At 45.4% G+C, this 26,544-nt stretch overlaps 1 protein-coding gene across 1 annotated transcript in view; it reads left to right on the forward strand.

Moving 5' to 3' along the window:
• The first annotated feature begins 2,622 nt into the window (after positions 1-2,622).
• LOC148816205 (SH2 domain-containing protein 3C-like) overlaps positions 2,623-26,544 on the forward strand; it is an 89,525-nt gene continuing 65,603 nt past the window's right edge. Inside the window, exons 1-2 of the mRNA XM_088940784.1 lie at positions 2,623-2,678; positions 15,497-16,319. Of these exons, the coding sequence (XP_088796910.1) occupies positions 2,660-2,678; positions 15,497-16,319 (842 nt within the window). The 5' untranslated portion in view covers positions 2,623-2,659. The remainder of the gene's footprint in view (positions 2,679-15,496; positions 16,320-26,544) is intronic.

Here is a 26,544-nt window from a genome sequence, read left to right on the forward strand (position 1 = left end):
GTAGGCCTTTGGCACTTTCACTCCGAAATGTGCAAAAAGAGGGGTAAACGCCAATTGAATGATGTCAATTGGCATGATGCACTTTAAACTATTCTAATGCTAAACCGCGCGACTGATGGAGCGAGTCCAGCGCCCATCACTTCGATCCTTCTAGTTTCTAGAACAGCCGCTGGATAGCGTGTGTTTATTGATTTGGATCACCCAGAGTCGATCGCAAGCACGTTGTTTCACCTCGTTTTTCGTTAGTCACTAGTGTTTCCCTCCTTCATGGGCCCTAGAAATTCCGTAGGCCCCTAGGCACGTGTCTACAGTGCCTCGTGGGAAATCCGGCACTGTCTCCAGGAGCAGAGCTGGAGCCTGAGATAAACAAGATGAACTCTGGCCCAATGAGCTAGGGAATGCACATGTTGAAGTGAAGTAAGAAAGAGAGTGAAGAGTGAGAGAGAAATGGGGACCATGGAGGTAGTCTGGAATGTAATTGAAAACACCTGCACCCGTTGCACAGAGTGGGTGGGCAGAAAGATCAAGTCTGATCAAGTTGTGAGTAGATACCTCTGATGACCCGAAGACAGGAAGATGTTCATTTGGTCCTCCCCGAGAAGGGAGCAACGAGAAAGAATGAGGATCCCAGACTTGGTTCCAAATTGGGTACAACAGTGAGGAGTGAGCGAAAAAGTGAGGCGGCGTGCTGGCACTGCAGAGATGGTGGGGGAGTCTAGTTGGGGATGGACGAGTGTGGTCGACCACATAACAGACTCGCACAGTGTCACCGGGCTGGAAAACGCCGCAGTAAAGCAAGCCAGAAGGTGCAAAAGTCATTTTTGAAGGAAAGGCACCACTGAGCCCAGCGCACTGCTCAGTACGCTGAGAGGCTATCATGCGCTTCTTGTTCCTCTCTGCCTCTGAAGAAGGGGCGAGTCCTGCAGTCTTCACTCCCACGCCTCTTGGCGATACTGTGGGCAGCAGGAAGGGAAGCTCGGGTGGCGAAGAGATGTTCTAAATGTGGCTAAAAAGGGCGAGGCTGGCACAACCACATGCAGCTGGAAAGCAGATCTGGAATGAACCGAAACTATTGCTGGTGTCATAAACAAATGATTGGTGGGGGAATGCTACCACGTTATACAACTTGAAACAGGAAGTTTTAGCTCAAAGCTTGCTAAGAGTAAGTAAAGAGGTTGCTTTACTCGTGTTTAGAGGGTCATCAGGCTGTACTGTAGGTCCACACAGACTGAAAGCACATGAGATTCCCCTAGATGGGACATTGGTCTTTCATACGGTTACCCTCAGCGATACTCTTTAAATCTGGATGGGCAGGTGCAACAGGAATCATGCACTTTTGCACACATGTGCTGTAGCAGACGCCACTGTCATGCAGGAACTTGCACCCACCATTTTCCAGCTGAAAGGGGGGCGTGCCTGAGTGGGTTTTCTCTGGACCCATGACTGGTGAGCTGTGGGTTTGAATCCCTGCTGCAGACTCTGCTGTTGTACTTTGAATAAGGTCCTTCACCTCAGTTGCTCTTGTCCAACCAGCTGCCTATAAGAGGGAACCAGTGCTTGCAGGGGCTACTCTCTGTGATGGGCTGGGAACCCAATTCAGGTATGAGTGCTCTTTGTTCACTTAATGCCGTGGAAACCAAGGTAAGCTCTGGATCAACGGACCACTGTGGCTCAGTTACAGAACTGCCTGCCTTCCAGGTGACAGTCCAGAGCCCTGAACAGTTCTACAGCCCTACGGTTCCCTGCACGGCTCTGATGGTAACTCCACAAAGCAGCTGCTGCACTTTCACCAAAGCAGATTCAGCGCATCTTAAAACGGAAAAACGGAATTCCAACAGAAGCTGCGTCCCCAATTCCAAGTCCGTGAACCGGTTGTCCATCGTCAAAATCTCGTCAACCTATTTTTTCCCGTTTCGTTACAAGAACTGTTCCCAACTGGGTTATTTGATCAATAAAAGCATTCCTCACTTCCTTTCCCAGTAATATTTTACCCGAGTGAAACTTCAGTTGGGGATAAAGCGTCTCGTGTTTGTTGGCCTTCTTGGGTTGAAAATTATTTCGGTGAAAGTCAAGTATAATCCAAGCAGCTGTGTTGGTTATTCTCCCCACATCAAATGTAGAGTTCCGCATTTCCATGAGGTGTCTTGATTCTTTCACTGTGCCTGAAAGAGAATTTTAGGGGATTTCAATGAGATATGGCCAGAAGTGGAAACTAGGATGAATGTCATACCAAAGTTTTACTCCAAAAGGACTCTGGGGGCTAGAGTATTTATTATGTTATGTTTTCATGGTTGATTTTTTTTACCCAAGCTATAATCCACAAACCTGTGGAGCAGGAAAGGCCCACACTATGGGCTGGTAATGTTTTGATCATTCACTTACACTCCTTGATGCTGAACTCCACTGCTTCTGCATCAGGGTTTCACTGCTTAAAAGTCAGCTGGGGCTGCAGCATGTTCCAACCTACAGCAAGTCTTTATCTTTAACGTCAGTCGCCCTGAAACCAGTTCTCGGCAGCAGTAACCACAGGATGCCGCTCGGCTCAGCTGTATGAATGCGGAAATGAGGAAACCAAGTGTGGTCTGCTACAGGGTTAAAATGCTAAAGTGAAAATCATTTAAACTCCAGAAAAGAAGCTCGAGATCTCGCCAGAATCAACATGAGCCTCCGAAAGCTAAGTAAGTCGTGTTTGTTAATAAACCATTCAATTTTTTTCGGTGTCCTAAAGGACAGCAGCACGACCGATGTTGTAGGTGCCCAAGATGCAGTGAAACCGTTGTCCAGTCTGAGAAAGGGCTGGAGTAGACGACGGGTATGACAATTTCAAGGTTGGAGCGCATCGGTGATGAAATCACTTTTGTTTTATTTTGAGCGGTTTATTGGGCACGTTTGTGAAAACTTACCATGAGCAGGGATCAAACAATCCGTTATGTGTGAACTTTCCACTCAGACTCAAAAGTATGCTGAGAAAGTCAGGGTGATAATGCTGCAAACATTATAGGGTGTTTTCAGAATGGGCTGTGGTATAGCACTGTAAATCTATTTTAGGGTGGTAACTGTTAAAGTTCTCTACATTAAATACAATTGAACAATAACACAAAGATCCATGATACCAAAGCATTTGTTTTTAGTTCAAGCTTTAACCTGTCAGAATTTATGTACTTATCCTTATATGTATGAACATTTATGTGTGAACACAGAGACGAATGTGTGTGATTTCAAATTAAATTAAATCAGTACAGATCACTACACAAAAAGCTGTCCTTCTGCATCCTAAGCTGCCCTGTAGTGTAAATTGCTTCTCAGTTCATTATATTTCTGGGTAACACTCGTTTATTTTGGTTCTTGTCCTGGGAGGATGTCCCTCTCTGACCATTCCTTGCGGTTGCTCGGCCACATTGCTCTGCTGGAGTCAGAATGTCTTTTCAGCACACATCTCCATGTCCCTCGGTTTTGCTGAAGAGCAGTCTTCCTTCATGTCTGAATGCTCTGGTTATTAACCTCAACCTGCCCTGCACTGCCCCAGATCTACTGCAATAACTGGAGCCTGACAGAGAAACTATATACAGTACATATTTCCTGAGCCAGCAGTTCTCCACTCTGGTCCTGTGGGACACCTGTATTTCTATTTGATCCCATTAACCAAACTTCATGCTTGATGAGTTCCTTTAAACCTACATCTAGCAAGAATTTAGCAGGTACAGCCTCCACACTACCTCCAAGTGAAGTGCTTGCTCCCTTATTGCAGTCTAGACAGGCTTTCACCTGGAGACCAGTTGTTGATGTCCACTAGCAGGCTGGAATGAATCTGTATCAGACACTCCCATGATCATCATTCTGTGTTCCTCAGGGGTCCGGTAGCTTTAATTCCACATGCCTGAGGAAGGGGGTGTCTGAAACTCAGAAACTGTTGCAGGCTTAGGACAAATCTTTATCCCCGTTCCACTTTTTAAGAGCTATGAGGATTTTCTTTAAAAGACATGTCTTGACAGGCACGTTTGAATGAATTTTGTAAGGGTGGCAATGGTGTGTCTGCGTCAGTGTTATCCTACCACCTCATTTCTTAATGACCTAAATCAACTCGTTATTGACTTAATGGGGCATATTTATCATATCCTTCCATCTCTTCAGATGTCCTAGAGATCTAGAAGACCTGCAGACACACTGTCCTTCCTGGACCAGAGTTGGGACATCTCTTATTGAGCCTGGGGCGTCCATTCCTGGTTCTGAAGGGTCTACGGATTTTCTGGGTTTCTTAAAAGCAGCTGCACCTAAAGCTGGAAAATTAAGTTACTAACGAGCTGGTTAAGCTCATTAAGAGCTGGAATGAAAACTTGCAAGTTTATCAGCCCTGTAGCACACGAATTGGACCTCAGTGGCCTACAGTAAGTGATTAGGAACCAATTTGTAATGAAAAACAGAAATGTAAGGCTCTATCACGACCAAGGTTGAGAACTACAGCACTATGCTTAGATCGTCTTATTAACTGTACTTTTAATAAAGATACACTATTGTAGCATACAGAGAAGCACTGTCACATATTATCGCAGAGGAATCATTTTGACACATGGGAAAACCCAGTGAGACAATGTGAAACCTTGTTGTGATGCATTTTGAGCTTGGGGAAAAAGTGAGGTAGTGTACAGTGAAACACTGGCAAAGAGTTTATTAGGGTAATCTATTTGAACATTTAATCTAGAAGAGGAAAACATACTGAGGATGTTAGAATTCATTTCATAATCAAAAATGATCTGTTACAGTGAGCCTGCAGCAAAGCGCTATTTTGATAGGTGTTAAAACATTCCTGGATTCGAATAATTATTAATATTATTTTGTAGATGAGTCTCATCAGGGACATCTTTCAGTCGTATGGTGTGGTCGAAGACGTTCCAAATCGTTCTGTTAAAGAAAATAGGTAAAACAACATCAAATAAACACCCAGGTTTTCCCCCGCTAGTTTGAATGAACATTTTTCACAACCCAAAACATCAGGATTTGCTAAAGGAGAACCTATGAAAACTCGAAAATGAGAACTGATCATTCAGCACATCGATGAAATGATCACAGCGTCCAGACTACAGTTCATTCGCTGTAACTGTTTCTTCTGTTTCTGTCACGGTCGTAATCCCTCCTCTTAAGGGCGCTCCAGCTCTTTCTTATTTTGCTGATTATAGTACGTGCACCTGCCCCCGATCCTGCCCCTCCTTATTTAAGCCTGGCGCTCTCTCTATTCCGGGCTCAGCATTGGGTTCAGGAGAGACCCGATGGCATAGGCTTCATCACGGCGACCTGACCATTTGAGTCCAGGGCTCAAAGCGCCTGGCCTCGTCATACTGTTTTTATTCCCTGTCCCTGTACCAGATCCTATTCCAGTTGTCTTTTCTTGGATGGATCACCCGGTTTTGGACTTTTGGACCCGGATTTCCCCTCTTGACTCTTTGGTCTAGTTCGCCTTGGCCATGCCCCCCGAGCACCAGTTCACCATCGTCATGCCCCCCCCCGTCTGTCAACCCCTCCTGATCCTCATCGTCTCCTCCCTGTTGTCCTACTCCACTTACTTCCTGATTATATCGTCTGCATAGGGTCCAGAACTACGCTTCATGGGAGCCTGGACCGGCTCCCGTTACAGTTTTAAGCCTTTTTTCACTTTTGATGCTCCTTAATTGATTTTGCTCTCCTGTTCTGTGCAGCTTCGTCTTCCTGCAAGAATAATTATTTTAAATGCGTCCCAGTGATGTCCCCTCTGTTCAAATAGCTGTGCCCAATCTATAGTCTCAAAACCTCAGTTCCAGTTGGTGAAACGGTTGTTCTGATAGTCTTTGCTGTTCAATGTTGTTGGTCAAGAAGGACTCTAAATCTGACAATATTCTGATCACCTGATCCTTCTGTCCTGGTCATTACAAAAAACAAGGTCAAGAAATATACTGTATTTATCGTCTTTTTGATATTAGTGCACAGTGTTGTAAAAAAGTTGTTTGCTATATCAAAAGCCTCTGGTTCCTGACTTCTGAAGTTTACTAAGCACATCTTTCCCTTTGGTACTACCAATCCCAATGTTGTCATAGAAATAGCTACTAATGGTCTGATCCTAGTGGTCTGTAGCATACTCCTATGGAGAAACCCTTATCGTATAACTCCATCAGGTTTGCTCATACAGCCACCTGTTTGATGTGATGGTAGCCATAGTGCACCAGTCGGCTCCCCACACACCAGCTCTCAGTGGGGAGGAGAGCAGAGTGATGAAGCCAGTTGAGAGATGGGGATTATAAGGAGGCCATGATTGGTAAAGGCCAATGGGAAATTTGGCCAGGATGCTGGGGTAACACCTCTACTCTTTTCAAGAAACTCCCTGGGATTTTTAATGACCAAAGAGAGTCAGGACCTCAGTTTTACGTCTCATCCGAAGGACAGCACCTTTTTACAGTATAGTGTCCCCGTCACTATACTAGGGCATCAGGAGCCATGTAGACCGCACGGTGCGTGCCCCCTACTGGCCACTCTAACACCTCTTCCAGCGGCAACCATAGTTTTTCCCAGGAGATCTCCCATCCAGGTACTGACCAGGCTCACATCTGCTGAGCTTCAGTGGGTTGCCAGTGGTGAGTTGCAGAGTGATATGGCTGCTGGCAGTATAGGTGTAGGGTAGGACAGCGTTTGTCACAGCAATGTGCAGTGAGCATGAGAAACCCCAGTACTGGTCTTTGCTACTGGGTCTGTGAAAATGGAAATCCCTTGTCAGGTCAAACGCAAACTGTTTCTCGATGTCTAAATGTAAATGAAGTTATTTTGGTGGCCAGAGGTGCTTTTTTATGCTAAAAATGTGGAACCAGATGTTTTGAGCTACGCTAGCCCCACTGGTCTGGGTTCTCTTTGAAAGTTTGTGTCAGCTCTCTCTGTGTGCCGTTTGCAGAAACCACAGTGTTAACTCAGTCCATCTTTAGTCCCCAGATGCAAATCCAGAGTAACGCCTTCTGTGGCCGTGTGATCTAGCCTGGAAATACCGAAGCTGGTTTCACACGAAATGTGTGGTTTGGTTTGTTTTTGCAGAACTGAGCTGTTATAAAGGGGGCTCTTAAAGTGTGAGAACGCCCCAGAAAATAGTACGCTAAGAAAAGAAATACGCTGTTGGGTATGACTGCGATAAAGCTGTATGTGTATGTAAAGTTAACTGTGTGCAAAAGGTAAAGAAGATGTCTGCGATCAGAGCAGCATTTCAAAACATGCAAGTCCAATTTTCTATCTGGTCTCTGTGTTCGCCCTTGACATGTACTTCCAGGAAGGTTTACAAGTGATTACAAGCATGCCAGTTTGAATCCCAGCTGTGCTACCGGAGTGCATTGTGTAACAGCTCTGTGCCTCGAGATTTGGAGACATAAAATGAAACGCTTGAAAGGAGGGGAAAAATACTCCGTGGATGCTCACATTTTTAAAGGATAGAACAATTGGGTGTTGTTGGGTTTGATTTGTGCTGAGGCAGAGAGAGATAGACACCTGTTGTGTGGAATGATTCGGGATAGAGTATGTAATATTTCAGAGCACGTGGAAGTCGGGGACAGTGAACTGAGAATGAAAGGGATGATTGAACTGTGTACGACAGTTTTTATGTGGGTTCTAAATAAATATGCAAAAGTCATTCTCTCCTAAACAGGACATCTATTGTAACACAAGAGATTGATTGGGGTTGTACTTAAATTATTTAAAGGCTTTCTAGAATGACTGAAAAAGGCCTTTTCCTAACAGGTTAAAACTCTCTTCAAACCTTCACTGAACTGCCCTGCAGCCTATCACAGCCCTACAGTAATAGCTGAACGGAACTGGAATTTAACTCGTGTACACATCCGTAAAACCATTCAATCCATGTGGGCTTGCTATCATACATGTTGTAGAAGTCATTTTAAATTTGGGTGACCTGCGAAACCGGAAAGAAACCATACGTTTGAAAGGGAATGGAAATTTGGAGCTACAGTACATGGTATCTCTTTGTTTGATTTGTCCTGGCTGGAAGAAAAATCCAGAATGGACTAGGCAATGGGCAGAGATAAACTTCCACCCTGCTTCGGAACATAAGGGGGCACTGTGGATCAGGGTGAGGAAACTCAAGCTGCTCAGAAGTGGTATTGAATCTCCAGATCCTACTCGTGCAGTGATCCTGCAGGAGGCTGATTTTGGCTGACTAAGGTTGTTCTATAGGAAGTGCCAGTTCAGAGTGGTGCAGCTGGATGTGGAGCAGGAGAGAGGGTGGAGGGTAATGTCCGTTTTGCACAGCTGGGCCGTGACTGAGGAACTGAGGCAGCACGCTCACAGCTGCATGAGGGTCCCTCGCCCCAGCAGGAAATCGCTTGTTTTGAATTTGAAAACGCACACGGGCTGTGACCTTCATACAGCACTCTGCCCTACCTTGTTTACTTACAGCCCTGCCTTTCGGTTCAAAAGTGTGACAAAAGTGCTCACAGCACTCCTCTCGCAGAGCAGTCTTGGGCGATGTATCATCTCCTAAATCATCGTGTCACCACCCGCTCTTTTTGCAGCAGTGTTTATTAGTTTAAGGCTCGATCACAAGTCCACAAAGAATTCTAAACTTGGCTGTTTCCAGGACCGTTTTGGCCAGACCGCTGTTTTCATTTGTGCGGCTTCAGGCTTCTGGCTGTGCTAGGCATCGGGTATAGTGCAGACACTTGCTCCTTCCAAAACTGAAACTTTCACAAAAGAAAGTGCGGGTACAGAGGTGGTAAAGATGGTCAAAATGAAGGTGGGGGGAAAAATAGAAACCTGCTACCAGGAAGAGTTGCAGTGAAGTATCATGCTAAGAATGTTGAAGGATTACAAGAAGACGAAAAGAATGAGTAAAATGAAAAACTTCAGATTAATTACAGTATTAGTAGAAAGGTGCTAGGGGTTATGTATATTTGCATTACTGAAGAAGGATCTGGAACACATTTGTGTCAGGCTCGTTAAGCCCCTTGAGGTTATTTTGCTTGCTGAATAATTTTGGTATTAGCGAATCTCTCTAAGGCCAACATTGCAAGCATTTTCGCTTATATATTAGTGTAACTTCTTTTTCTAATTTAAAATACACAAGAGGCTTTGTCCATGGCCCAGGTGGGGGCATTCTTCAATGACATGCAGACGCAGAACAAAAAACACTTTCCTTGTGCATCGCTGCAGTAAGATCCATATCAATCGCTTCTGAAAGCCAAAATGGTATTTTAAATCTCCCAATGTCTGTAACATTGTTATACCTGATCTTGTTTGGTTCCCTCACTGTAGCATGTTGCTATCCATTCCCGGATGCTGGTCTGCTTTGCATATTGTGCACGTTATTGTGTTGCAGCTCAGCAGTTGCATTGAGCAAAAGTTGCACATGAATAGTTAAATGGATCAGCAATAATATTTGAAGAAGTTCTTCATCTGCAAATTAACATGCAGCATGAAAGCACATTCACATTGATCAGAATCAAAATGGGCCAAGATAAAGCTCGGGCTCTAAAATAAGAGGTTTATGATGACAACTAGAATTAAGCGTAGCTACCAGACCCTTGCAAAGAGAGCATGTTCTTTCCAAAATGCAGCATGCAGAAAGTGCATTCAGGTCTTTTTCGTTCCAGGCCATTCTGGTGCAGTTGTTTTGTCTTGCATCACCCGCTTTGAGATGTACCCTCCCTCTTCTCCAAAAACACAGAAGAATCCAGACCGTTTCATAATGAAAGAATCCTGCCCTGGAACATACTGGCCCTGGCTACGTGTCACACTGCAGTGCCAAGCTCAGTTCGAAACAAATAAGACCGTAATGCAAAACACAGCTCAGCTCACGTAGCCACACAAGCTATTCAAATCGCTGTGGTCTGTAGCAGTGCTGCGTCTAACCGGTGAACGGCTCAGTCCTGAGGGTCACAGGAGGTTGCGAGGTCAAATCCCCAGGTGAAACACTACTGTTGTACCTTTAAACAAAGAACTTCACCTGACTACTTACAACATAACGCCTGTCTAATTAAATACAAGTTGCTTTAGATAAAAACCTCAGCCAAATTAATAGATTATGAAGCCATTTGCTTCCCACAATGAGTCCCAGCACTCCAATCACCAAGCTTCTCAAACAGTCCATAGCCCAGTTCTTATTTTATTGTTTTGCATTCAACATCCTTCTACTGTAAGAGCTCATTTTTTGTGCAATATATGCCAGGGACCCGTGCAATACATTTATATTTATATCTATATTAACATTCATATGTGCAATACGATTTTTCTGCGTACTGTTCTGTTCTAGTTTGTTCTTGTGTGTTCTGGACTGTGAGTAACTCTTTTAGTGCACCCCTCACTGTACTGATTGTATTGTATGTATTGTATTATTATTGTTATATCATTCGTTACACTGTGGCTGTGTTGTCTGTGTTAAGCTGCTGTTGCACTGCAATTTCCCTTGCGGGATCAATAAAGTATCTATCCATCATTTTGTTTCTAATCGGAATCGACGAGCCCTCATCGGCTCGGCTCACCCCTCCTCCACTTTATACTGGCGCAGGAGGAGAGAAGATGACAGAGTTCAGGCGTCCATCTGCCTCTCTGTCATACCTCTGGCCTGTGTTACACAGAATGCAGGCTCGGCTCTCAGAGTTAGCAGCACACTGAGTGCCTGGCAACACCACCAGGGTCTGCTACACAGTGAGCCAAGCATCTCCCTTCCAACTAAAGCTTTCCAGCTGCCACTTGGAGAAAACAAGCCAGCAGTCTCTGTATTGTATGAGCCACTTAGGAGCTTGCTGAGTTTATAATGCCGGTGTCCCCTGCTCCAGGTGCCTTCTGTGCTGTATGTTTGGAGTTTCCTCTGCAGAAGAGCAAGTAAACCTTAACTTCACGCTGAGATTTACCAGCAGCTCAACGCCGGTCACCCTGCAACTCACAACTGGCAACCCACTTCACCTGGACGGGAGACCTCCTGGGAAAAACTAAGGTTCCTGCTGGAAGAGGTGTTAGTGGGGCCAGCAGGGGGCGCTCACCCTGCGGTCCATGTGGGTCCTAATGCCCCAGTATAGCGACGGGGACACTGTACTGTAAACAGGCGCCGTCCTTCGGATGAGACGTAAAACCGAGGTCCTGACTCTCTGTGGTCATTAAAAATCCCAGGGCGTTTCTCGAAAAGAGTAGGGGTGTAACCCCGGCGTCCTGGCCAAATTTCCCATTGGCCCTTACCAATCATGACCTCCTAATAATCCCCCTCTATGAACTGGCTTCATTACTCTGCTCTCCTCCCCACTGAGAGCTGATGTGTGGGGAGCGTTCTGGTGCACTATGGCTGCCGTCGCATCATCCAGGTGGGGCTGCACACTGGTGGTGGCAGTGGGATTCCCCATTACCTGTAAAGCGCTTTGAGTGGAGTGTCCAGAAAAGCGCTATATAAGTGTACGGAATTATTATTATTATTATTATTATTATTATTATTATTATTATTATATTTGAAAGAAGAAACACAACGTCTCAGCTTTGGCTTGCAATGGCCAAAACTTTGGGTTTCTTCATCCGCCTTTTCAGCGCGGAATTAACCTTTCTCTCATCCGTTGGCTGCCAAAGCAGGCTGGAGCAGCTTCCCACTGGAGGGGGCTTCTCAGGCGAGCTGCTTTTGAATTCTAGCCGAGCCTCTCGAGCCAGTCTCAGCATCTGAACTGTTGACCTCGCTATTCCCTGTGCAGCTTCGGGCTTTTCGTTAAGTAATTCCAGCTTGTTCCCCAAACTTCCGTGCTTTTTTTTTTTGTTGTTGTTAAAAGAGAAACAAACGGCAGAGAATTATGGAATGATAGAGTTTCCCTCCAGACCCCGTCTCCCCCCCCGAACGCTCAGTGTTATTTTTAGCCTTTTTTGGCACGGGTGACCACAGCGAACATGACTTTCTTTACTTCACCAATATGCTCCTCGTGTATCCTTGTCCCCCACAAAGGAAACAGCCCGCAGTTAATTCTGTAAACGCTTGTAATATAGCTGTCATGGAAAAAAAGAAAACTTGTTGGTTTTCTTAAGATATTTTACTGGCAGCAAAGCTGTGTTTTTCCAAGAATGCCAACAGATTGTCATGCTACATTCTTGTTACATGACACGCTGGCACAATACCCCCTCAATCTTGCCATTTCAGATAAAGGGCACCCTACAGAAACATTTTTCAACACAATAACACAACCAGCAAAGTTGCCGATGGGTCGCATGGCTTTGTGGGGTGAGGGTTGCGCGACGGGAAGGTTTATCCCACAGAGTGACAGAAATATATTATTTTCCCGCGGTGATGAGGTGTGACTTTGCTCAAGATAAAAGCCCTCTCTACGTCGAAGGACAGCAAAACAAAGTTGCACATCCCGTTGTAAATGCAGTCGTCCGAAAAACCTCCAGACTGGTTGGCCCAAGCTGTACGGAGTGGAACTTGACTGCCCTGGGACTGCCAGCCCCATCCTAGTGAGCTCCAATGCCTGCAAGGACATCCCTTTGAGATCCAGTCCATGGAATGACCCCAGCCTTATGAACGTTTGTGATGCTAAACAAACGGGGCACGTATGTCAATTGGCCATCATTGTTACCGTGCTTTTACTATGCATTTACTTTACTTTGCGAGAGCTTTCCACCGTCATACTTCACCAGGCTGTGCTGTGCTTTTACCGTGACTTAATGTAGCACTCTGCTTTAGCCACGGTGTAATACTGCACCGGTGTACCAGGACAAGCACAAGGGATTGAGAACAAGCAGCGCCCTCAGTGCCTGTGTGAGCATTGTTTCAGGATCACATCACTTTGTCTGGGGGGGGGGACTTGCCATAATGCGGGGGCGCCTGGTATTTTTAGAGGCGCACAGCCGATCCATAAAAACGGCTGCAATAGGGCTGCCTAATCATCACCACATGTCCCTGCGCCGGCCACGTTGTTTACGTTCCACAGCGCCCCAGCTCTGCTGGTCCTTCTCGCCAAACTCGACGTGCTGCTCCTTTTCATTTCATTTTCATTTGCTGTCCCGACGCGGACAGGAATTGTAGACCACGCCGTCCTTAAAAACCGGTGTCTTGCGGCTTCAGTGTTTACTCCTTCGGAGTCTGTTGCATGTTTCGCTTTTTTTTCCCCCGGACCCGTTTCATTGCGCTTCTCATGCGTGTGGGGTCGAAAGAGGGGGTGGGGGGAGTTGTTTTTTAATTAGAAAAGTAAACTCCAGGATTTTGTTTTGTCTCTTCCCGGGACTGATACAAACTGTTAACAATGAAGCTTCATTTAATTTGTTTTTCTTTGGGGGGGCTATTTGTCAGAAACGCCGATGCACCGCAAAATTTACAACTAAAAAAACGTTCATCGGAACGTCACCCCCAACAATAGATCAAACTTGAAAAATGAAAAAGCAACGGAAAACGCGCAGCCTTTTGTGTTTTGCAGATGTCCACAAAAGCATAAGAAGTCTCTGCAATCATGTTTTCAACCAAGGTCTCGGGGTCTATCATCAAACAGTTAAATTCAAAACGCTGTATCTGGAACTCTAGAGCTAATCTGCCTAATGACTCGGTCCTTGAATAAAAATTTCCATCTGCCCCTGTGGAAAAGACCCAGTCCAGACCCCCAGCTCTCCTCTCTTTCCTTCCACAAAAAAAAAACCTTAACATGTGAATTCTTTTTCGCCACAAAGACTTTGGCCTCTGCCTCACCCTTGAGGGTAACCTCAGACCCAAAGCTATCATCACCCAATACACACTCACACATTCCTCCGACACAGACACACTTTAAAACGATGCTGCGAGTGTTTGAAATGGCACGATACCAGGAAAGTTAACAAATGAAACGGGAGAATTTTTTTTGCGTTGCTGCCACCTTTTTGCTTTGTGACGGCAGCCGTGGAGACGAAGTGAGAAGCGAGCAAGCACACGGAGCTTTTTTCATCCCGCCTTCTTCAGAACAACAACGGGACAAGAGTCGTTTTGGGGGTTTCATTCTGTTTCCGCGGGGAGAGATGGTTTATTTTGTACCCCGGTCACCGATTCTCATATCTTCCTGCAGTCTTCACCCCTTAATTTTTACCAGACTGTAGCGTGGGAGACATCATAAAAGCGCTTTGAGAAGCCACCTTTAAAGGCGCTATATAAAATAAAGTTTATTGTTATTATAAAATGGCTCACGTCACCACAACCTGCCCTGTATCTTTTAAACAGTGCTAACCTATAAGCTTGCTTCTGTACCTCAGAGGCGACTGTTCTCGGAACAAACAAAGCTTGTTTCCCATCTCTGTAAGGATTCCAAAACTGTGTGGATTAGCTTTCCAAAAATGTTTATGCTAAGCAGACTCCTCTGATCCCTCTCCATTCCAAAGAATCTGATAGCAGGTTTTACTTTCAGAGTAGATTCTCAGAGCAGCAGATCTTGAAACCCTTGGTTTACAGTGAAAGGTGAACCCCATTGCTTAAAATATAGTCTTACTGGGGTTCCTCAGTGGATCGACCAGGAAAGACATTTGCTCAGTGGGCAGGTGAAGACCGGATCATGGTCACGGACTTGAGTGTGATCAGGATGCGCCAAACAGCAGCATACATGAGTGCCACCAGGGTCGGATTGAGATTAGTCACCCAGGGTTCTCCCAGAGTTCTGGCAAACAGTGATTTCTGCAACTTCACAGGGAACTACAGGATTGGCAGTGGTGAGAAATGAGTTGCTTTTCCTGTCCTGTCCCCTGTCATGTGCTGAAAGGCTAGTTTGCAGTGTGTCGAATGGCAACTGGCTCCGCATTTGGGTGTGTCAGAGGATCCTGTGTGCATGCCTCATTCTCTCTTGAATGAGTAATATATGATACAGTATACTTATACTTATGTAGTGCATTTCTGGATACTCCACTCAAAGCGCTTTAGAGGTAATGGGGATCCCCTCCACCTCCACCCGTGTGAATCCCCCACCTGGAAGATATGACAGCAGCCAGGGTGCACCAGTATGCTCCCCACACACCAGTGGGGAGCAGAGCAGAGTGATGAAGCCAATTCGTAGATGGGTATTATTAGGAGGCCATAAATGGTAGGCCAGGGGCAAATTTAGCCAGGGTAACACCCCTACTCTTTCCGAGAAACACCCTTTTTAATGACCACAGAGAGTCAGGACCTCAATTTTACCGTCTCAGCAGAAGGGACGGTGCCTTTTTACAGTACAGCGTCTCCATCTCTGTACTGGGGGGATTAGGACCCACACAGACAGCAGGGTGAGCACCCCCTGCTGGCCCCACTAACACGCCTTCCAGCAACAACCTTAGTTTTTCCCAGGAGGTCTCCCATCCAGGTACTGGCCAGGCTCACACCTGCTGAGCTCCAGTGGGGGCGGCCAGTTGTTAGCTGCAGGGTGACAGAGCCGCTGGTGAGGTACATCAGAGGTGGCTGAGAGCCTTTGTCAGTTCCACATTGGGTGGGTTAAAATAAATTGTTTAGTTGGGAATAAAGCAAGAAATGTTTTACTTAGGAATCGGCCTAGGAGTCTCACAGCAGGTCTTTTTTTTGCATTCCTTCCAGGCATTAAGTGGTTTGGGAGTCTCTCCAACCTCTCCTTCCGTCGATCGCCCAACAACACAGAGAACAAGCCGGCCCTGAAGCAGCGTAAAAGCCTGACTGAGGGCTACAGCTATGACAAGAGCACTGATGACTTGGATGCCTGTCCCCGCAGCCCCTCCTATGCCCGGTCCAGTGACATGTACAGTCACATGGGCACCATGCCACGCCTCTCCACCAAGGGTAAGGACAAGTCGAGCAAAGCTTCCAAGAAGGCGAAAGGCAAGGGAGACCTCAGCAGGCGCCCTAGCCAGAGGCAGCCTGACGATTTTGCTCCCGAATCCCCTCTGCTATCCGCCCTGTCCAGTGGCAGCGTGCCAATGCCTGTAGCTAATGGCGAAGCTGAGAAGACTCCTTCTGCCCAGAGCGAAGAACCTGCAGCAGTGGACTCTCTGCCTTCAAAGAACCACAAGGTGGAAAGGCCCCCAGCGGGCTCTTCTCAGCAACCATCTGAGTCGTCCCAGAATTTGGGACCCCGGGCAGCTCCGGCCTTACCACAGAGAAATCAGTGCAAGACCCAGCCCAGACCCGACCAAACTCACCCTTCCCCAAGCTCCCTTGTTTCCCTGAATCCAGCCGGCACTCTGGAGCTCTCCTGTCAGGTCAAGAGGGAAGAAACCGCCGTGGGATCCGACTCCAGCTGCGCGCCGGGGAATTGGGATTCTCGCCCGTCTGAAAGGGTTCAACCTGACGAGAGGCAGGAGCAGGAGACCGGCAGTGCACTGGGAGAGGCAGAGGGCACAGTTATGGAAGAGGATGGAGACATTTTCCGTTTTACAGAGGACAGGTGAGTCTTTGCACTTTCGGATGGTTTAAAAATATAATGCTTTTTTTTTGGGGGGGGGGGGGGGGGGGTTTAAAAATGACTTTTAGCAACCAACCACAGCTCATTACTTGAAAGTTCTCGCTACCGAGGGGCCTCACAGATGAATCGAGAGGAATGCTGCCGTGTTTCAAACCAGAAGCTGGCAAACCCGCCTTTGACTGGCAGCCGTGGTCAGGGCTGTTTCTCGAGTAAAAGAAATCACTAGAAAAAACGGCTCTGCTTTTGTTAAGTTTTTCCAATGTTCAGTTCTCTCTGTTTTCCTGGTTTCACTGGTTCTACAACAGATGAATGGCAGGTGTTTTCAGCAACCATGTACACCTCACAAACACACGTTTGACAGAGTTTATTGCTGCATTTTCAATTCAATTCAATGTATTTTTATACAGCGTCTTTCGCCACAAGGTTACCCCCAAGGCGCTTAACAATGCAAGTAACCGCACATTTTGTGCATACATTTTTCTTCTTCGGTGAAAGGCATTTATAAGTTTCAACACTGAGCAAGGTTAACCTCCGGGGATGTTACTGAAGATAAAAACGACCCACACGTTTTGGTAGATGTCCAAGAACTACTTCACAAGCCTTTTGCAAACCAGTTCTTTGCAACAGGAGCACGTGCTCGCCATGTTCCAGTTGAAATTCTAGTTCAGTGACTGGGAAGAGAACTCATTTATTAATTGTGACTGAATTATTATCATTTTGTGTGGATACGTCACCAGTAAGAGGATTCGTAGATTATATATAGGAGGAAACAAGACTGCTTCTCAATGCTACAAGCCAAAAAAGCATTTTTTAATCATTGGAAAGCAGAGATTGTAATACACCTTATTGTTCCTTTAATATTCCTTTAAAAAAGAGAAATTATATTGAAATATTTAGGTATTAAAAATAGTAAACAAATACAGGAACAACAACAAAGATTACTTTTCTTCATTCCATCGCAAGTTAAGGGGGAAAAGACAATGTCATATACTGTAGCTTGACTGGTAGATTTGTCACACTGGACCACACAGGTTAATGGCTGTGATAACTTATTGGCACACAGAACAGGAGGAGATAAGAAACCCAACGACTTCACAGGTTAAGCAACAGTTACACAGGAAGAATACAGTACCACAAACAACGACAGAATCGTGTTATTTATATTTAATGGGTATCTTTGGAATAAACCCTTGGTATTTTCTTGTTTTTCTTACCCATATGTGACTCATTATATGTGTTGCTTCTAAGTGGTGCTGTCTGGCCTGTTAGCTAACTATACTGGGCTCAAAGACAAAGACTCAAAGCTGACAGGGAGATGCATTTGTGGGAAAACAACTGTGTTGTACAGTACTCTCAGTCCCCTTCAGAGAACTGTGAAGGATGATTAAAGCTCTTGGCTATATTTCAGACACACTACAATGCATTTCATATACATCATCATACCTGGTTTCTTTGCAGACAACTCTTATGGGAACTGTTTTCACAAACCTGTGTGAGGGATGTTTAGCAGGAAGAAGTGCTATAAGGCATGTCAAGGGAAAGAAACTGAAAAATGGGGAAAGGACACAGAAATATAAACCTCTTTCAAATTCTCTCGCACATTAGCCTACTGCCTTGTAACAGCTGCAAGTGCACTCTAGTTGAGAAGTGAGGAACGTAGCCTGTTATGAAAGACTTCTCAGTTCCCTGGCAGCCGAAAAACCCAGGACTGGGTGTTTGTTTGGATGTTTTTGTTTTTGCCGTTTTACATAAGAGCTTTCCCAAGAAAGTCTCCTGTTCTGCGTTGCTTATCCTCGTTGGCACAGCCGATAGCATTAATCCCGCAATGCAGAGCTTTAAATACATGGGTTTCTAGGTGAAAGCAGGATTATGCCACGTCATAGACAGCCCTGCACTGCACCCTGAAAGGGAAAAGTGCTTTCTTCAGAAAGGGCTTATCCAGTTTGTCCTGCCCCACCCCATTTTAGGCCATTGACAATTTGCTCTAGCTCAACAGATTGGCTTTCTGAGAACTTTAATGAGCTCCACTTGTTTGAATTTCTTCTTCGTCTTGGTGGTGGAGGGGTTATACTGCATTGTGAATGGAAGCAATAAAAACATTCGAATAGAATAATTGCGTACATAGTGCAGAAATTAAATCAAGGCAGTTGACAGGAATCAGTCTATTTCCCTTACAGAAAGGAATAATAATAATTGCTTACACTTATATAGCGCTTTTCTGGACACTCCACTCAAAGCACTTTACAGGTAAAGGGGAATCCCACTGCCACCACCAATGTGCAGCATCCAAAGGCCAATGGGAAATTTGGCCAGGACACCCCTACTCTTTTTGAGACACACCCTGGGATTTTTTAATAACCACAGAGAGTCAGGACCTCGGTTTTAAGTCTCTTCCGAAGGATAGTGCCGGTTTACAGTATAGTGTCCCCGTCACTATACTGGGGCATTAGGACCCACACAGAGCAGGTTGAGCGCCCCCTGCTGGCCCCACTAATATCTCTTCCAGCAGCAACCTTAGGTTTTCTTCAGAGGGTCTCCCATCCAGGTACTGACCAGGCTCACACCTGCTGAGCTTCAGTGGGGCTGCCAGTTGTGAGTTGCAGAGTGATATGGCTGCTGCCTTTGTTCTGCCAGAATGTTCTGCTCTGACAGGCAAAAGGAACTGACTCTTTTCAGACTCTTGACCAGAAAAGACTACAAGAGAACCTCACTGGAGTAGCGAAAATCCTTAACAGTCATTAACAATGTCATTGAACCACTGAACCTCTGAAGAAGGAACTTTTTCCTTCCCAACAGTGGAACATGAAACACCGGACAGGAGTGGGAAATATGAGGAAATGTATTTAAAACACAGCATAGGAGGGACTGTTTTACACAAAGGGTTGTGGGAGTCTGGAACAAGCTCCCCAACCACCTCTTGGTGGTGTTGATGGGAATCCCCTGGCTAGTTTCAAGATAGACTGTAGGCCGGTTTAGATCCCTAGATGGGCTGAGTCCCCTCCCCCACGTTAGCAAGTTTTCCCATGCTCTCATGTGTTTCCACTTTTGACAATGATCACTGCGCTAAAGGAGCTGTGAAAGTTGTGAGCAGTGATGATTCATAGAATACCAGCTGCGGTGTGGAAAAAGGTGAGCTCGTGTAGCTCGGCTGCTTTTTGTTTTCGTCTCCCTGTAGCTAAAGTGCTGGAGCACAGTGTTAACAAGCTGGGCCGTCTCTCCGATTGGCAGCAGTGTGGAGCTGCGGGTTCAATGACATAGCCCAGCGGTCACGATTCTGGGCTGTCTGTGGCATTTCGTTTCCAGTTACCAGGAAGGACCATCATAGTATATGTTATAGTTCTTGTAAGAACTGTGAGCAGTTTGCAGCATTTTTTCCAATCTGGCATGTAAACTGGAATACAAAGGGATTTTAATTCTCTTTCCTGCAGGGGAGCATTTCACTAGAAGGTGAGGTTCACAGATTTATTTTAGATTTATATTATATTATATTATTTATATCAGGTTTCAGGTGCGCAAAATGTGAAGCTCAGTCTGTGAACTTCCTGGAATGCCAGAAGGCTTTGGTTCTGTGTTTTTCCTCACCCTTGCGATCACAAGGCGTATATCTTTCGTTTGACAAAACAAAAACAACAAAAAACGAAAACTAAGGAAAGCCCCCGGTCTAGAGCCGGGGAGAGAAAAGCATGTGTTTCCTCTTTCGAAAGGTGATGTTTCCTCCGGGCAGCGTGCCGTATTTATAGTGAGTGATTCCAGTGGAACCATCACCTAGGATGTCCCTTGATCCGCTGACAAACAGTTTGTGGTAATTGTGTCTTTGGGTGGGGAGCTCACTTTCAGGAATGACGAAGCGGATGGGAGATTCTATTGTCTTTAGACACTTAAACAAGCAGTGAGCGCTCTTTACAAGAACTCTCAGAGAACCCCACCCCCCCCCCCCTCAGCAATTCATTTCAAATTTGGGAAAGAACGTGAATGGGAAAGTTCCGTTCTGATTCACAGATCGGTTATTTCATGTAAGTGCTACATTCCATTTTTTTGATTGCGTATAGCAGGCCACTTGGGGGGGAAATGGAGAAAAACTGGAATCTATTTGTTCAAAGAGCCATGAATGAAGGTTCGGAAGTGGAGAGTGTATTTTCGCTTCTGTAATTATTCAAAACAGACTTTTAAGGAGGATTCTGACTTAAAGGCATAGTCATAATACCTAGAAGGTACAGTGGTATCCTCAGCCACACACAGTCATCAAAAACAAGAGCCTAGGGTCTTTCTCATTACTGTTGCAACAACACATCATCAGTCAGGTAAAATGATCCTTTCTCACCGTGGTCTAACTCAGCTCATATTCCTGATTACTGGATAAAATGTAACTTAAATCCGACTTTTTTCCCAGTTCTGCTGTACGTAGAGGCCCTGTTTTTGCACAACAGTTTGTGTGAGTAGTGACTTTACACAAGATGGATTTAATCAAATCTGAAGGTTTAGGAGGGCTTAAGGAGTTCAGCGTTAAAGTAATGCAAAAGGTCATGGTCCAAGCATAAACACAGTTGCGGAACTATACAGTCATAAGCCCCCAGACCAAATAAAATACACTACAATTTTTTTTCCATTGCTAATTGGTTTAAGCATTTAAATAAATGTCCCATTCTGGGCTGTTCAAAATTGTACTTCGGCCTGTTAGGTAGGATAAGAATTTCCATTCCTAGTCTCGAAACAAACATCCAGCCCTTAATGGAAATAAACCTTAGTGTCAGAAGTCCAGCACTTGTATGCTCCATGGTACTAGTTATTCACTATTATGAGGCTCACAGCAAATTAAATTATGCACCGATAAACACAGCCACACTTAACTGTGCGGGTATTCTGTTAACTATAAAACACTGAAATGTAAATAAGCATTTATAGCTAAGAGCACATAGTGAAGACGTAATTTTGCTTCAACGTCATTTCTCCTTTCTAAAATTCTTATGGCATCGAGCAAATTTCCTTTTGAACTCCTGCCGGTGGCTGGATACGGGATTCCTGATCTATTTATCTGAATAACAGTTTATCGGTTTTGCTGTCTTCGTGTAATGTTTTGTCCGGGGGTGGGGGGTGGGAGGATAGGGCGAACTGACAGGCAAATGCATTGTATCTCCAGACCAAGACTGATTTCTGGGTGAGGCGGGATCACTCGCCGCCCTCCCAAGCGGACGGATTTCTCAAGCCTATTAAACGGTGGGAGGCAAAAAAAAAAAAGAAAAATACTGCGACTTCAAATTTGCCGGGTAACGCATTCCGAGGTGTTAAGAGGTAACTTTGGTGTGAGCTTTTTTTTTTTTCCACGCTCTCTCTGGTATTGTTCTCCCTCTGAGCAGAGTGCCCAAGTGCGCCTCAAGTATCGTGCCTTTAAGACCCTTTAAATGCCCGAGCGCACTTTGTCCCGCTCCCCCCTGGTCCATCTGCGGGGAGGGAACCGGCTGTCATATCGCAGCGGCGGGGTCTGTCTGCATCGTCCTGGTCGTGCTGCTCATCGAGTCGCAGGGCAGCGGGGGGGAATCGCAACTTTTGCGTCTGGATCTTGCGACGGCGGGATTTAAGGAAAAAAAAAAGCCCAAAGAGCCGGACGGCAAGGGAGAAGCAGAAGCCGAGGTTCTGTGCCATGGGTGTGAGGTGAGGGTGTACGCTCGGGTTTTCCAAAACAGGGGCATGAAAAACTTTGGGAAACAGTCAACAAGTGTTAAACCGCAGTTCTTTGTGTGTGTGTGTGGGTGGTTGGGGATGCTCACATTCCACAGCTAGGAGTTTCTATCCCGTCGTTGCAGTTATAATGAAATGAGCGATCCGGAGAAGAGAGCAGCCTTTCTCGGGCTGTACCCGGCCCGGAGAGAGATCTCCGCTTTTTCTGCTTGTCATCTCGCGGATTTCGCCTTCTTGGTGTTTATCCCTCCATCACCGTTAGGAAGCCATCGAAAAGAGTCGGTGTGGGTTGGGTTGCTGAAAAATCGTAGACGTTTTACATCTTTGCAATAGAATTTATGACTTAAGCGCTAAAACCGAACTGTACCCGTCAAAGTGAAATTCTTATTCAACTAATTTTGCGGTTCTAGTGGGATTGAGGTCTCCACAATGGGACATCATACTGTATATTGGTCTAGTTGAAATGCTTAGTCTTTTATGCTGTTAATATTCTTGGGGGCTCAGTTTTGGTCCGGTTGTAGAAGGAAATCTGGCGTTCCAAGTCAAAATATTGTAACAGAAATTCAGTTTCGTAAGAGGTCGCTTCAGCTGGGAAAGCAACCACTGGACATCGCTAAACTCTTAAATTTAAGATTGATATCAAAATCTTCCTAAGACTGTGATAGTGTTTAATCAAACATGCCGCAGAGAGAGAGAGACTCTGACAAATTCAGACCATAGCTTTGGAACTGTACGAATTTAAGCCCAATTTAAGGTCCATACTTTTCTTCTCTCTAAACCATGAATTGCCTCCTGCGGTTACAGACTGCGATATCGCGGTGATGTAGAACAGAACAGTTTCATGTAGAAAAACCCAGAAGAGGCTTGAATTCAGTTTTTTTTTAAAGGCTCGCGGATCAGAGATTTACGTGCGGTCATCTCTGTTGATTGATTAACGCGGAACACACTGATCCATACCTCAGTGTGTTCGTACAGTACTTGCGTTACAGCTATACGACTAACTTATGCGCTGCTGTGATCTTACACATAGCATTTACGAGCTAGTCTTATGTAACAATTGTAGGATTGCTTTCTTCTGATCCTTTGTACCACAAAATATGTTGAAACTACACTTGAATGTACCCCCGAGTATCAGTAGAAAACAGGAGAACCATCCCTAAATTATAATAACGCCGGGCAGTCTAGCGGAGCGGGGCAGGGGGTTTTCTTGTGGTTCAGCCGTGGTTTTAAAACTTCATTTTTAACGCACTGGACACTGAAGTCCTCCGACCCATGTGACAGCTGCTGCACAGGACCAAATCTGACCACACCGTCACAGCCTAGTTTCAGAGCCCTAGAACCCTCCTACGGAAAAAAAAACAATACTGAATTAATTTTTTATTCCCACCACATAACATTGCATTTTAAATATGCCTCTCTGCGTACATTGCTCATTAACTTCTGCCAATGTTAGATAGTTATAGCAGTTAGATCTGGATGCTCTCATTCCTCACGTGGTCTGTAAACCTTCCTGTGTCTGCCCATTTACAGACCAGCATCATAGACTAGTGGTTAGGCCTCCTGATTCCAGTTGGTTGTGGGTTCGAATCCCAGATGTTGCTGTCATACTCCTGAGCAAGGCACTTCGATCTGACTGCTCGTGTAAAAGCTGTATATGCTTCTAAATGCAGATTGGTTCTCAATTGACTTATTATGGTTAAAAGCCTAACATTCTGCCGGGAATTTGTGATATGGACTTCTTTTTCCCAAACCTGTCGTGATGAGATTCCTCAGGTACAAACTAGACAGACTCAACAAATTCACAAGAAAGTTGTTATATCACCTTAGGACGCCACAGCAAGAGTAAAGTAAATTTAAACAAAGGGAGAAATTATGAAGCACTCAGAGAAATTCGCCATGGTAAACTTTCAAGACTCAGTCCTCCCTTGTTGCCAGTTTCTGCTCTCACATCTGTTTTACATGGTGTGAGAATTATACGCTGGCTTTATGGTTCCTGCTGAACACTATTCTGGTGATTACCCTCATTGTGGGGTGATATTGAAAAGAAAGTAAAACAGAAAGAACCAGACCTGGCTCATTTGGCCTTTATGCTTTTGCCGATAATTTCCCTGTGGGACAGTGTTTCAGGGATAAGAGCAAAGAATTTCGTCACCCTCAGAATAATAGATTCCATATGTTGGGCTGCTATGTGAGCTGATAACCTCACTGTGTGTGTGTGTGTGTGTGTGTGTGTGGAGACAATGTGTTCCCGTTACTTCAGAATGCAGAGAAAACAGCCCCAGAGTAGCCAGAGATTGACCAGACGTGCATAGCCTGAAACCAAATGCAGAAGAGAAGCCAGAATCAGCTCACTGCTGCTCATCCAGAAAATTATACCTATTAGATTGCCTCTTTGAGTTTTTCCATTTTCCAGCTTTGTAAGAATTTTCTTGGGAAAGAATGGAATAACAACAGATTTTTTTTTTGGCAGATTAAGTCTTGGGAATGTTTTTTTGATTTATCCCAAATTCTTCGCGTTGTTATTATAGAGAGGCCAGCTACCCGATGCTATCAAACTGTGCCCTGAGACTGTTTCATACCTTTTTCCTTATCACGGTGTTGAAATTCACACAGACATTCCTTCAGGCTGTGTAGGGATCTGCGACCGGGCAGTCCTTTGAATTAGACCTGTGGTTTCTAAAATGGAAAGAATTCCGCTCCAAGAATACTTTCCCCTGACGAGAGAAAGGGGTGGACTTTTGAAATCCAAAGTGCCACGGTTTGTAAATATACATTTCGGTGTTTGGGGATCAGCGGTACAATGTTGAAGGGGCTGCTTTCTGGTCACGGGTGCCCTTGGTGGCTCCAAAAACAAACAGTCTCGGAATGCTAACAAGGAATGGCAAATCTTGGGGACTGAATTCCTGGAGACATCCGTAAGCAAGCTGGGCATACTTGGTGTGAAAGGGAAAACGTACAGAGTATGTACACAATCTGCTCAGAGTTACTATTCAGCATGGAAGGCCAGATGGGACATGATGGTTTTTATTGCCTTTTCAGAAATGTCATTCTAAGGGTCAGAAAGATGTGAGCGAATAGCGTCAGCTCTCTGCCCGAGACCCCTGCAGCCCCTCTGACTCCCCCTCTTAAGCTGTTGACAGTGTTTCTGTAAGTAATTCTGACCCTTAACCCCTTGAGGCCTGACTTGAGGTCAAACGTCCGTCTGACTGCCTCGGCCCAGGTTCTGAGATCCTGTCCAATGACACGCATTTCTCTCTCCGGCAGAGTACAAAAACAGAAATAAAATGCCAGGCTTGATCGGAGCAGCAGCTGAGGTACTGTCTCAGAGCCGTGAGAGGGATTGGTCACGGTTCCAGTGAAAAATGAGCAAAAAACGAAGGTTAAGGTCTGATGGATTTTGGTGGGCAGACTTCCTATAATAGGTGGCACGTTGGCGCTGAGGTTAGTATTGCTGCCTTGCAGTGCTGGGGCCCTGGGTTCAATTTCAGACTTGGGGTGCTGTCCGTGTGGAGTTTACATGTTCTCTCCCTCTTTGTGGGGGTTTCCTCTGGGTGCTACATATTAGTAGGTTAAATGGCTTCTGGGAAATGTGGCCCTTATGTAAGTGTGTGTGTGTCTGTTTGCCCTGTGACGGACTGGCGTCCTGTCCAGGGTGTAGCCTGCCTTGTGCCCACTGCTTGCTGGGATAGACCCTTGGTAAGAGCCCCCTGTACCACAGGTCAAATGGCAACAGTCTGAGAAATTGCTGTGTGCGCTGGTGACTGCAGCTGAGCAGTGTTCCCAGTCCCTTCCCAAACAACTGACAAGCAGCTGGAAATCTTTCTCCCAGGAATGTGTATCTGCCGGTTGGGAGGAATCAGATGGAATGTGCCATCTGGAACTATAGATGTTACTCCAAGCCACTCTGTGCCCTACTGTACTGGGACAAGGGTTCAAGTTCAGAGATGTGTTCAGTCCCGGAATGGAATTGAATTTAGCTTTACTTTAATGGCTCTGTGGGATATGTAGACTTCTGCTGTGTGTGTGCAAAGGCAGAGAAAACAGAAGAGCAGTAGCTGCTGAAGTCAGCAGGGGAGCTCAACTGTAAGTTGTATTTGGGGGCAAATATCAAGTTTTCTGTTTTTGACCCCATTCCAGAAAAACAACTCCCCACCCATCCTGTACTGTGGCCGATCGTACATAGTCGAACAGTGTAAGAAATTCCCCTGGGGGACTAAGATGGAAGGCCTTTTCATCTCATCTACTCAGAGCTGAGCTGAGAACGTTTCGATTTCAGAACTGAGCCACAAAATATCGAGACCTTGCATGTTAAAAGAGTGAGTCAGGATGTTCTCCAATGGTTTTTTTAAAAAACATTTTTCTTATTTTGAAAAAAAAAACCCTTTCACATTTCTCTGACTATCAACTATAGCACTGTAGTATCACGGGGGGAGGGGGGGTATTTTTGCTAAGCCACTACCAATTTCAAGTCCAGAACAGATCAGTGCAGGCCTTTTTGTCAAAGAGCTTTGTGTGAGTGTTCACTCAGTGA

The sequence above is a fragment of the Atractosteus spatula genome, chromosome 23 (genome assembly GCF_055471065.1).
Source record: "Atractosteus spatula isolate fAtrSpa1 chromosome 23, fAtrSpa1.hap1, whole genome shotgun sequence".
NCBI classification, from domain to species: domain Eukaryota; kingdom Metazoa; phylum Chordata; class Actinopteri; order Semionotiformes; family Lepisosteidae; genus Atractosteus; species Atractosteus spatula.